The 13,901-nt window shown below is 38.7% G+C and overlaps 1 protein-coding gene across 5 annotated transcripts in view; it reads left to right on the top strand.

Moving 5' to 3' along the window:
• The window catches only part of BTRC (beta-transducin repeat containing E3 ubiquitin protein ligase), a 104,186-nt gene that overhangs the window by 60,780 nt on the left and 29,505 nt on the right, over positions 1–13,901 (top strand). For all 5 annotated transcript variants that reach the window (XR_011922571.1, XM_072424999.1, XM_072425000.1 and 2 more), the window contains exons 4-5: positions 2,595–2,826; positions 9,847–10,033. Coding sequence is in view for 4 of the 5 variants with exons in the window: in XM_072424999.1 (XP_072281100.1) it covers positions 2,595–2,826; positions 9,847–10,033 (419 nt within the window). In the remaining variant the exon portion in view is untranslated. The remainder of the gene's footprint in view (positions 1–2,594; positions 2,827–9,846; positions 10,034–13,901) is intronic.

Below are 13,901 nucleotides of genomic sequence, written 5' to 3'. Positions count from 1 at the left end.
TGACCTAGTTTTGTTTACAGTATTTAATATTGCTGTAGTATATCAGGTTTAAGGGGTACTATGAGTATTCACTTGATGCCAGGGATTAGTCAGGTCAGCTAATATAATAGGATATAGACTTTCCTGTGATCAGCAGCATCGGGTAACTGTGCTTTATTGACCAAATGATTCACTTAGGCATATTCCCGAGCCAGCTGATTTCTAGGCCTCCCAAAGGAAGAATGTTCGAGGAAGTGGAGAGCTCTACTGTATGATCCTTTGCTCTTTGAGTGAAGCGGCCATGCATAAAACTGCCCTAGATAATGCTGATTATGTCCTCCATCATGTAATTTAAACACACAGCAGTTCATATAGCACAGTTCTGTGAACATTTGACGGATGCGGATATACCTTTGTTGGGTGTTAAATCAGCAATCACTGCAAACCTATTATTCATATTGTGATTAGTGTCTGCACAGAGTCTGTGTATACTGTAAACTTTAATTTGCTGCACCAGCTACTGTAACTGTAATTGAAAGTTAGATCGTAAAATCTATTCTCTAACACTACTGTCATTAACATCCTAGATTGGTATCATCACTAAAACTCTCTGAAGCATATCCCACAACCATCAAACTGAGTGACCTGCTTTACCAGTTAAATGGAGCCTTTCCCTCTCAATAAAAAAATACTTTATAGCGTTGGGTACCTGACATACTGTACACGCCTGGAAACATGTAATACCCCTGCTTTTCTGAGGGCCTTCAAAATACTTGGCTTGTGTAGTCTGACCCAGATGGAACAGCACACAATTTGCCATACATTCAAACATGTCTAGATTGGAATTCACTATATAGTCAAAAACATGTGGTTGTTGGGCATCCCTTGCCAAACAAAGTTGCCATTTATATTGAGTTGGGCCTGTTTTCAGTATAAATGCCTACACGCTATGGCTTTACAAGGCATATTTTATAAACTTGTGTAATTTTATCCAACCAAAAAGGCATTTGTTAGGTCAGGTACTAATGATGGACAAGAGGACTCAAGACTGCTCACACGTCTTCACACAGAATACATCGAGCCATGTCTCGGGGGGGAGCTGGTTTTGTGTATAGGGGCATTATGTTGAAACCATTCTTAAACCATTGCACCCAAGGTTCAATGTACACAATCTAACCTGTCTTTGGATGTTGCACCAATAGTACCCTTTACATAGTGCTAGTGTTCATGTACCTTACTATTGTGCTGTATTCAAACATATCAAAAACATACAGCACCCATATGCAGTCCTACTCCTAGCTGATCAGTATAACGTATAATCATACACTTGTGCCTAGGCAATGAATGTTTTACAAATTTCTACCAAACAAAAAGCACTTTAAACAAGCCAGCCATCGATGAACTCCCTAAAACAGCCGTTTTCATCCATGGTTCCTTTAGTGGTTGTTTGGGGTTCCTCAAATTGTTTGGTGCCCTTCAGTCGGTGATGCCTGCATAGTTCCAGGGCCAACACAATTTGGTAGAGCCAACAGCATGACTTTGTTTTTGTTGCCACCACTGTAAGGCGCATTCTTTTCACTACTAACCGGTTTAGGTTATTTTTCCTTCCCACTGTCCTCTTATTGGTTTTAGTAGGGGTTCTTCAAGTGTTACAAAAGGTTGAGAAAAAAAATCTTAAACGTAACTTTTCTCTAATGCTTCCAGATTACGGAGGTAAATATTGTCTAGGAGCGTCTGCCCCTTGTTCAGAATAAGTGCTTTAGCATTCAAAGCTTTCTGTTAAACATCCTAATGTATATTTTTTTCCTAAAAAAATTACATTTTATGTTTTGTATGATTGTTTAGGCAATAAAAAAAAAAATACTGTGTTTTTGTGTATACATCTATTTTCCTATGGAAACTTCTACTGGCAAGTACATACTTGGTGGTGTTAGGAGTCCTTGGCATAAGATTCCCAGAATGCAACCCATGTCTAGGTGGTGCTAGATGATCAGAGTCTGAGCTACAGAAATTAAAAAAACTATTCCCCATCATGCTACTGTTATCTGAGATCCTTCAGTTCTGCTAAGCTTCTGACATGCTTACGTATTCATCCAAATTTCTCTTTTTTTCCACCATTATATCCCTTCATGTATTTATGTATCTAAAAGATTGCATGCCTTTATAGGTATGGCTATAAAACGGCACAGTTTGGGACCTAATTGTTATCTCTGCTTTCATCCTGACCTTTTCACATCTGTATGTCCCTGCCTCCCACTGAAACATATTCATAGGACTGCATTAAATTGTTTGCAAGCCTGACTGTGGATGATCATGAAATTCATTTGAGTGCATTAAAGTGTCACTCCGGCTTTCCATTTAACCATCTCTGGTATTTTATGTGTGATTCCAGCACGGGTGGTAATGTCCTTTCTGAGTTCCTTGCAAGGAAATGGAGCTGTTTGCTGGCTGACAGTAGTAAATGGATACTCCCTGTCAGCCAATTTATGTCGGAATCTTTTTTTTCTCCTGTTGTGTAACAGATGTATTTTGTGAATTTATGTGTGCTTGAACTGTGTGGTGTATACAATTTGTTCCATTATATTTTGACATTCTTTCTTTATATTTTCCAACAGACTAAACTTGCCAATGGCACTTCAAGTATGATCGTGCCCAAGCAGAGGAAGCTGTCCGCAAACTACGAGAAGGAGAAGGAGCTTTGTGTAAAGTACTTTGAGCAGTGGTCTGAATCTGACCAGGTGGAGTTTGTAGAACATCTTATCTCCCGGATGTGTCACTACCAACATGGACACATAAATACGTACCTTAAACCAATGTTGCAAAGGGACTTTATCACTGCACTGCCAGGTAACAAGAGTTCTCTGCACACACAGTATGACAATCTTTTTATGCATATTCTATATTTGATAAACTTGTTTTCAGTTTGGTCGAAAGAAGGATGGATATATAAATTTTCTGGCACAGTAAAGACAGTTGGCAGATTTATTCCACTACCTTCTGGGATACAAATACATCCTGTTTTAGGCTGTTGGGATCAAACCCATAACTTGTTACCTGTGCCCAGTCTCAGTCTGCACATATACAAGATTTGAAATTGGGCTATCAGTTAAGCATTACCTTGGCACTTTCTGTTTTGCCAACACCTAAATTCACTGTGGTAATGTAGATAGCAGCATGGGACCACGGGTACAGCCCTGGAATGGTACAGAGGGGTGAACTCTGTGGAATTCACTGGGGGTGTAATTAATTAGACTTCACATGAAAAGTTCAACAAAAGTGTAAAAAAAATTGCAGTGTCCACCAATATACCCATGGCTGCTTTCATATACAAATGTACACGTTTTGCATTGCAGTATATGCAGGAGTTGGTGTGTTGCAGTGGCTTGGCATTCATCTTTATGATAACCCACAGCCAAATGGGGGAAAAAAAGCCGCTATGCTATAGTATGTCACAATGTACAAGCATAAATCCAGAATAACACGGGGTATTACGGTATGCCATAACTCCTGTTTCTACCTGCAGAAAAAAAATGAATCGCCAATCCTGATTTTTATTTATGAACAAGTTCTATTCTAGAGCACAGCAAGTTTCCAAAGGTCAGGTCCTCTTACTCCCTAATGTCTTGCTATTGATAGAGGCCACCCATCACATTGCACAACTGATACGGAAGGTACGGAAAGTGGTTGGGGGATCAAAACCACTTAGGTGCATGAAAGAGCACTAAAACCTCAAGCTGATTAGAACATAACCCGCAGCTTTAGTGCATACATTTATTTTGCTGCTTATCAGAGGAAGCACTCATGTGCGTTCAGACGGTAAGCTTAGTTCACTTGTTTGGCTCTCGGGGAGCAGTCCTTGAGTATTCATTAAACGCAACAAGGCTTACTTTCTGATTCTTCAAGTACACCTTTTCTGAGATAAGCAGGCTGTTTAATTCTCAAAAATATGGTTGCCTGGGTCCTCACCCCCTGGCTTAAGTTTAAGATGCTAACCCAGAACAAGTATGCGGGAAAGACTTCAGACTTTGCCCTTATATATGTACATGATGCATATCAATGACTCGGATGGTGTTGGTCAGTCCTCCAAATAGCCAGGTAACTAGCATTTTCATCGGGCTGTGAAAGATGCCAGGTCCTAGAGTTTATTGAAAAAGGTTTCTAGAGCTGGTCATAGACGTGAGATACACGCTATCCCATTCTCCTCTTTGCAGGCTGGGCCAATATGGTGTGCTGGCTGAGAATCAAACCTGTGACCTAACTCTGCAAAGCTAACCACTGAGCCACCCTGCTGTCCAATATGGAGATATCCATCTGCAACCCTGTAGGTGTAATATAGATGTGTGATGTAAATGCAACTTAATTTGAAAACTTCCAAAATATACCCCTCCCCAACAGTGTCCGCACATCAACCATCCCGTGAAGACTGACCAGTTTACCAATACATTTTCTTGTGCACTGGAAATCTTTTTAGCTGAAATCCAACCTATTAGTTACAGTGCACATAAGAAATTTCAGCTATTCACTGAGCCTGCCCAGCCTGGAGGTGATGTATCATCCTCATTCAGGCCATTTCGTCCATTGGATTTTAATTTTGTCTTCTAATCTTTGTTGTAGATGGTGAGGAGATAGGGAAAGGCAAAATATAAGTGGATTGATGGACAGCTTAATTTTCAGTAAAGTTTTGTTAAATGGAGTGTAAATCAGCACCTACAGAGCACTTGTATACATTCCTACCAAGGCTGTTGGCCATTTAGATTTCTGGATTTTAAAATTCTACTCCAGCAAAGTAAAGGACACAGCTGAATTGTCACTTTTTTTTTCTTTTATGCCAAATGTGCCAAAGCACTGAAAGTGGCTGCTTTGTTAGTGACCAGCAGATGGTTAAACCAGAGCAAGCCTGCCTCAACAGAAGCAAAGACACGCAGCAAGGTATTAAGTTTAATGGCGTTTATGCACAGTCAGTTGTCAGCTGGGTTGGGTGGCCGGGGGCCAGTTGTCCCTCTGGGCTGGGGAGATTTTAATGGTTTAAGCCCCTGGGGTGCACCACTTGTCCACCACAAAAGCAGATGCAATTAAGCTTTCAGCTGCTCTGGAACCTCTTGGGATACACCCTGTGTCAATCATATGTTTTACGATGAAGTTTATTACAGAGATCGGCTTGGCTCAAGATGTTCTGCTGCAATTAACGGCTTAAAACACAAATAACATTACAGATTTACAATTTCATTATACAAATGGGAGGGGAAGGCATGAAGAATGATAGACTGAATGTTAGGGACCTGCAGTACTCTTTAGTTTCCTTTTATTAACTGATCAGTGCCTAAAATATCTTTATAAGGACCCTCAATCTCAATGTAGGTCTATTTGTTTTGTGTTTTTTGTTTTTTTTTTTGTTTTGTAATATCTTCTGTGGGTTTTACTCAAATTTAATCCTACTTGCAGTTTAGTGCTATTTTGTTTTTAGGATCACCTGGCATGTACATCCATTACTCAGTGCCACTTATAAAGCATATAGCTGTAAAAATATGATGGGGAATTGCAAAAAATGCTTGTTTGATGTGGTGAAGAATTAATCTGGTAAAGTTTCAATAAACTACAATGTACATTCCTGCTCAATTGGTAGGGTGGGGAGGAGTAGGTCCCAGCCAATTGGTTCTACTGAAATAATGTCTCTGATATCGGTGAACAGCTCTGAGTATTGCAGGAAAAGAAATGATTACACTGTATGGGAACATAGATGACTTTAATGACGTGTACTTTCATTATCCATGCACCGTGTGGAACAAGAGCAGCTACCCAATTTTCATTAAAGCAGAACTAAATTCCTTGGTGATGGGTAGGCCTATTGCCAATCGGCGATGTGCAGGAACTTTGCAGCACTGCATTCCCTAAAATCTCCATCTTTGCTATTGGTTTCACAAGGGACTTTCAGGTCTGCATCAATCATTTAACCATTGGTGAGTTACATTGTGCTCTACATCAGGGTCTATTTGCACTGGTGTCAGGAATAGTCTGGTTTTATACCACATATGTTCTGTAAGTAAAAATAGGACACCATAAGCAGGTGAAATATTTTTTAAAGATTTTTGAATGTCCTGTTTTGCCCAATTGCTTTACCTCTTGGTGACTTTTTGTATTTTGAGTTTAGTTCTTCAAACTGAACATCCAGTAAGCGATGTCTGATCTAATCTCCTGTGTGGGTAATTAAAGTTCCAACAAGAACATATATTCTGCTCAAAAGTTTGTTTGCCTCCCATTGTATTTTTTGGTGCCTGACCTTCTATTCATTTGGGTCTTGCCAACTTAGAGCCATGTTTGTGATCCTGATAAATGTGTGACGGTAGCCAAAGTGTCTTAACACATTTTATAGAAGATTCCAATTTCACAATTTAAATAATCATTTCATGTGATCTTCACGCAAGAAAGAACAAAATATAAATGATGCTTAGCTGAAGAGAAATAATTTGTATGAGGGAGTTCTTAATTTGCAGACATTAAATCAATTCAAAGGAAGAAATCCATGGTATTTAACATGCTTTTATGAGAATCAGCTGAGAATTGGTCTGCCCCCTTGTGCATGTGATCTGTGTTCACTTGTACTGTGGAAGAAAGACGTTTTATAGAAGCTGCTTCTTTTTTCCCCTCCCATTGGAGGAAGCTCCTAATATACTGATCATGCTACTAAAATGTGACATGCACAGAAATAACCTCCTGCAAGCTTTATTTATTTTATTTTCATACTCCCTTACTGCTAAACACACACGCCAAGGTTATGAGTCAACTGTCTTGTTTTATAGACTTCGGCTCCTTTGGGACTTGGCTTGAGTGGGTGGTTGAGAATTTTAATAGCAAGCCAATTTTTATCTAAAGAGTGTATAAACCCCCATACTGTATGCAAATTTAAAACCACTAAATACAGGACATTAATCTGGCTTTTAAATTGCTCTGCTAGTGCTGAAGATTATTATTGTTTATCCAGAATGGACATTGCTGTTAGTCTTTTGATTTAATACTGTTCCTGAAGCCAGGGTCCCACTCGCTACGTTCAGGTCCTTCTGTCAATTATAAGTGATGTCAGGCCGTCTTGTGATGGCTGCTATCGAACATCTTAATGGATGTGCCCTACCCCACCCTCTTTGGATACATTTGAGGTAGTTGTGCTAATTTTTATAAAAAATGGCTGCAGGTATAAATGATATTACAAAGGTTTTTAAAAAGTCAGTACAAGATCAATTTATTAATTCCTTACAGAATTTATAAACTTGCTTGGATTAGAAGAGTGCATCTGTGTAGCTGTACATCAACTGTTTATTTTCATACACAATTAACAAATCGGATGTGGCAGAAAAATACAGTAATTGAGGCAATCATAGTAGTTTCAGTAAACACTGACTGCTGATTACATCAGGGATACTATTGTTTGTACTGAATGGTTTGTGCTTTGCTTTAGAGAGTTTCAGTTTAATTCCAAAACCTCAAAATTGATCTAATGCTCTCATCTTTTCCTATTTCAGTTCTTAGAGGTGTAAAAATGTCTTTGAATAGAGAGTGTCAGCAATCAGCTTGATTATCACGGTGGCTCAGGGGTTAGCACTCCGGCCTTTGCAGCGCTAGGTCCCAGGTTCGATCCCCAGCCAGGACATTATCTGCATGGAGTTTGCAGGTTCTCCCCGTGTCTCCGTGGGTTTCCTCCGGGTACTCCGGTTTCCTCCCACATCCCAAAAACATGAATTTAGGTTAATTGGCTTCTCCCTAACAATTGACCTTAGACTACATTAATCACAAATGACTATGGTAGGGAAATTAGATTGTGAGCTCCTCTGAGGGACAGTTAGTGACACAACTATGGACTTTGTACAGCGCTGCGTAATATGATGGCGCTATATAAATAACTGTGTAAGAATATTCTGTGTTTGAACAGGGAATGCTTCATGGGATCAGTATTTTCTGGTTTTGGACCTGCTTAGTTATGACATGTTGGTAGACTCACAGGGCCTGAATAATTAAAGCTCTTCAAAATGGGTGACTAATAAAGATCATCGGAAATCCTGGGTGATCTAACAAACTTGGAATAGATTTCTTAAATTATTTGCTTAGTAGGCAAATGTTGTCTTCAATCCTAGAGCAGATAAATTCTGGGTTTGCTGGATCACCAAGGTTCCCCCACGATGGTCTCTTTTCCAGACTTGGAGCATTTGAATGAATCAAGCCTATGGCTACACATAAACTTATTAAAGTGTGTGTAGTACTCCGTTCTTCCACAGTACTATTATGCCCCTCACATTTCCCAGCAATTCTGTGCTGTCATTTTGACAGCTGGGTATTGCTGTGTAATTGCAACAGCACCTGCTTTAAAAATGTGTTATGTTTGTATTTACTCATTTTCGTTCATCTGCAGATCAAAGGGATAATCTTTGCATATAATATCCATTACAGCTTTTTTTCTTTTCAGAAATCCTTTTCCCCCCCTCTCAAATACTATTCTGCTGATTTTTTTTTTTTTAATTCATTTTTTTTTTTTTTACTTTATTTTTTTCATGGCTCAATTAAATTTAAATACTGGAAAACTTACTGACATTTTAAACAAGACAATCAAATGTACAGTTAATCCACAGCAATGTTTTTTACCTGGCCCTGATCTCATTTATGCAAAGAAATAATTTTTTGCAAGACTGGATCACAAAAATAAAATATCAATCACTTAATCTTAGTTTCTGCTAAATGAACAGCAGCATTTTCACCAGATTTTTTTGTGTGAGGGGGAAAAAAGCTGTAGCCAACTGGTATGTTTTGTGACCCCATTTTTCAGCATCCTCCCAAAAACAGCTGGGTTGTTACTGGAACGTTTTGGCTAGTGTGTTTAGCTAAAGGGGGTGGGGAGAACACTGCAACAGGTATACTCTAGTATTGTTTCTCTGAAGTTCCTTCCTGTTGCGGTCACTGCACATTCTAGTTTTTGGATTGTACTAGAATGTAGTAACATCATGTGACTGTTTTGGTCTAGCCCATTGGCTACCAGGCTTCATGAGGGTGGTTGCATGTTGCCCCATCCTCATTGGGGTTTTCTATTGACTGAAACCGAAAAAGTAGAGACAATGTAAGGGATATTTAATAGAAGGGATTCCAACCTTTAAAGAGACTGCCACTGTCCTAAATAGGCAAATGGACTATTTTAAGACCTGTCAAATAGGAGAAAGCCCTGCTGACTAGTTTTAAAGGTAATTTTTTAAAAGTTCTCATTTTCTGGTCCTTCTAGCTATCAGAGTTATTGACTTAAAACAAATGTTATATTTACTACTTGGTATGCTGCTAATCTGAAACAAACAAGGACAGGAGATCTTAATGTTGCAAAGACGCGAATTAAAGTTGTGGAACCTGTATTCTTGAGAACAAGCCTTCAATGTTGTTTGTGTTTCTATTTTGTCCTTCTAAGGAGATTTTTGTAAGCTTTAGGCAAGTCCTGGTAACATCACTTAGGTCCCAAATGGCTTATGTTAGGACCAGGGGCCCCTCTTCAAATACCATGAATGCTCACTTCCTTTTACTAATAACTGTGGAAACATTGCTTCCACTCCCTACTTTCTGAGAAATCAACTGACCTGACTGATCAATGCACATATAATGCAGTTAAAGAACCATAAACTATATAATTGGCCATATGTACTATTTACTTTACATGCATAACTAAACAAGCTGGGACATTTTAAAACTTGGTGTTTGGTTTTGATTCAGTGAGAAAGTTTTATAAAATTCTTGTAACAAATGAATCGGAGTAAAGTTTGTCTGCTGGAATGAGGGCAAGAAAGCAATTTTATAAAACTGTAGTCTTCTGATTTCTGTCTTATTTTGTTAATGTTTCTTTTCTAGCGCGTGGACTGGATCACATAGCGGAAAATATTCTGTCCTACCTGGATGCCAAATCACTGTGTTCAGCAGAACTTGTGTGCAAAGAGTGGTACAGGGTGACCTCAGATGGCATGTTGTGGAAGAAGCTCATAGAGAGGATGGTCAGGACAGACTCATTGTGGAGAGGACTGGCAGAGAGGAGAGGATGGTAAGTGCAGACCCATGAACATGTCCCATTTTGTTGGTGCCCTGCTTCTGAACTTCCTTTACCCCCTAGCCGTCTAATTCTGTCTAAATTTCCATGCAAAAAGCATTACAATTTTTTTGCATGGAAATTTATTTTACATTGTAGGCTAGAATTCTTAGACATAACCCCCCAAAATATGTCCAATAGTTAAGAAATGTAATTAATTTAATAAACTTTTTAAATCTGTTAAAAATGGTATATAATTGTACAGTAGCGCATATATATATATATATATATATATATACACAATTTCTTTGTATTGGACTCAATACAGCTATTTTGTATTGAATCCAATACAAAATTATTTGAATTTCTTGCCGCTCCGCCCACACAAACGGTGCACGAACTGGCAGCCGCACCGACGGTACTGAAAACCCCCTTAAATCTTGGCTCTTCACTTCGTGCTTGGAGACCGGAGGAAGAAGACATGTCCTCAGGACCTGCAGGGATCAGAAGGACAATGACGGATGACAACGGAGCAAGGTAAGTGGGTTTTTTCTTAGCTTAAAGCGACCCCGAGTATTACCACATTTTGCAAATAAAATCCACCGCCAGTCACACTCGGGATTACTGCTAGGGGGGTTAATTTTCTGCTTATAAGTCTAAAAGAAAATTAAGATTTGTTCTGTAAGCATTGTTTAACCCAGAACTTTTAAGCTGGGTAGGAAGAAATTGTAGGTGGTTGACAGCCCCTGTATTATGACCCATCTCTTCAGTAATCGCCCAAAAAACAGCCATGTTACGAAAAAGTGCCGGGTGGTGCATCCAGCTAAAAAAGGCCGGGGAAAACACGGACTGTAAGCAGCTGTTTCCCTTTACCTAAATCCAAGGACCAAATTGCATAAAAACAAAGGTTAAACTTTTGATTTCCCGATAACATGTTAAGTGATGAAGTAGGAAGATTTTACCGGGAAACCTTCGAATGGATTTGGGCTAGGATTGAAAACGCTTGCTAAATTTCAATTGACTAAGAATTCCGTTCCTGGTTTATCAGATCACATAGGTACACACATGATCTATGTTCACCAGCCTTGGAGAGCTTTATTCATTCTGGCCCCTCTCTGACATTCTCCATTCCCCCTGTCCCCTATGACTTATTTACCTATTGCTGTACTCTGTAGGGTACACTTCATAGTACGTCTGTATTGTACATGCCATTCATAAAATGCTAGCCATATTGATTCTGCATTGCCCATAAAAAAGGTTCCTTACATTAAGGTCCAAGAACACTGATTGGTGTAGAGGCTAGTAGTGTGATTTTGCTACCATGTTTTGGTCCCGGCAGTGACATTCCTTAATCTAAACATACTTGACCAGCTAAAGTATTAGGTTGCTAAATATTCATTTCAAGAGGTTTTATATATGAAATAATGGCTTTAACATAACCTGAATTTAAGCCATTGGTTACTAAAAGCAATCATAACTCTAAAACCATTCAATAACCCAAATCCACCCTTTACCTTAACCTTCTAATCCCAAACCTTCAATGAATAATCTTCACAAAAACATAGCAAATATTTGCACTTAGACCAATGATATGAAGAACATATTGTTCAATGATATGAAGGACATATTGTTCATATCATTGCTGCGGCACTATATATTTGGGCTGGGATCCACCATAGAGCAGCACCATTTCATAAATCAATGCACCACATTTCTTTATAACTGTTTTGTATTTCTTGTTCTACAGAATGTTAACTTCATGCACACATTTGTAAGATACAAATCATACTGTCCTAGTGGAGTATTAAGCTGTACTTCCAGAAAAAGAGAATAAGCGTTCCTGAATCTGCCAACGTTAAACTGCTGCTTCTGTCTTATGAGCCCATGGAGCCCTATTACCTGTCTCCTGGAACCACAAAGCAGTCAGCTCTTTAGAATAGCCTGTGTAAATATGAATGAGAAAATTTGCATCAGACCATCTTTTGTGATCTTCTAACTCAATAATCATTCCTATTTTTCAAGTCGGAGCCACTTTAGGAAAGAGGAACTTGAAAAACCTACTCGGCCTCAATTCAGCACTTCCTAACTCTGTAATCTTGTATTGTTATGGGGTTTTCTGAGTCCTCTAAAGTGAAGTATACATTAAATGCATAATCCATTGCTTTAAAGTTGTAAAAATCTAAAGCTCAGTGCATTTTTTTTATATATATTTTTTTTTTCTTTCTGGTTTGCCTTTTAGGTTTGTCAGATTTAAAGGTGCAACATACCGGCCCTGTCACTCTCTCCTGATTAAAGTTCCTTTTCTTTTTGTTTATAGTAAACACATTTTTATTTTCTGTGTATCAATAAGCACAGAAAGGATAATCTGCTTGCTGTTCCTAATGGACAAAGATAGACATTTTTGTTAAGGCACAAGAAGGTTGATTTGCTAGACTGGTATATAGCTGAAATTATCATTTTGGGTATTCTTTGCAAAGTGAAAGTTCTCCTGCAGTCCTGTGCAGGAAAATTGTTGATTGAAATCAGCTAAGCTTCATCTTATTGCAGTGTTGTGTTTAAAGAGTTAAGAAAAATTTTCCTTTTTTTGGGACAGTTAAGTCTAAGTGAATTGTCCTATATTTTCTTTTGTAAATCAACCCCAATCCTTTTAGAATTGTCATCATGTTTTGCCATTGACTATTGAGATATAATAATCATTAGTTTTCCTGTTAGCAATAAAATAATACAAGGCATGTGCTGCACAGGAGCAATACCCTTAAACTGGGTCTAAAAGAATATGCCATGGGACCCTCCTGCAAAACTATAAAGGTGGCCATACTTCTGTAAACTTTATTTCAAGGGCTCATGATCTTAAACTTTATAGGTGTCTTTCCCAAAGTTTTCTGAACACTTACAATCTGCACAAATCATTGTGTAAGCTGGACAGCTGTGGCCCAATATATACAGTTGATGCGTTCTCTTGGGCATCTGGTTATATAAAGGGTTTATTTGCGATTTTCCTTTTTGCTACATTATCTAAATTAATATCCAGCTGCCTAATCCTGTAGTGAACAAACCAGGTGAGCACATTGGCTCAGCTAGAATTCCAGTTAATGGCAGTGGGGTTTTCTCCTAGGCAGCTGTGTAGGTTGTCCCCAAGCTGTCCTCCCAGTTGGGACATGTTTAGGTTCACTGGTGAACTGTAAAATAGCCAGGCCACCTTAACTGGTGTCCTTAAACTAGAAGGTACCATGAAGACGTGTTCTGTGGTTCTACCACACTGACACTGCCCTTACCATATTTCAAATTAAGCCCAGAAGTCTGGCAGAGAAATGGAATTGCCATTCCTTCCACCTTTACCCTCTTCAGATTTGCTTGAGAGATTTTAACTCTCTGCTCCCCTTTTTTCATCGGTTTGTGTAAAAAGGCAAAAAATCCATTTTGATATTTAACATACCAATCTGCAGCCAATCTGTAAGTTTCTGAAACTTAAAAAATTAAATGTAATATAGCAACCTGAAAGCTTTCTGTATGCCATTGCCATGCTCCCTGAAATCTCATTTACTGCTTTTTGTGATAAGATCACACATTTTACTTTTTTTCTTAGTGCAGACATTTCAGAAAATGTAAGACCTCCCCTGCAACAGGAGTTTAGGTAGTTGAGATACACCATAAGGGATGCAGATACTGCAGCTTTGCTTGTTGGAACATTTACATTTGCTCAGATGGTTGTAGTTAACAGATCGTATCATTGAAGATTCAGTCTGGAATGGCATGGTGAAACAACCCTTAAGTCAGAGGGGAAAGGGTAGGAATCCAACAAAATTTTAATTCATTGCAATGTATAATGATGACTCGTAAAGGTTTGTGAGGGGTTTCTTTCTCCATTATACTTTTAGCTTGA

The sequence above is a fragment of the Pyxicephalus adspersus genome, chromosome 10 (assembly GCF_032062135.1).
Source record: "Pyxicephalus adspersus chromosome 10, UCB_Pads_2.0, whole genome shotgun sequence".
In the NCBI taxonomy this organism is placed as follows: Eukaryota; Metazoa; Chordata; class Amphibia; order Anura; family Pyxicephalidae; genus Pyxicephalus; species Pyxicephalus adspersus.
Note: the sequence above shows the minus strand (reverse complement) of the source record. Positions and strands in the feature narration are given on the sequence as shown.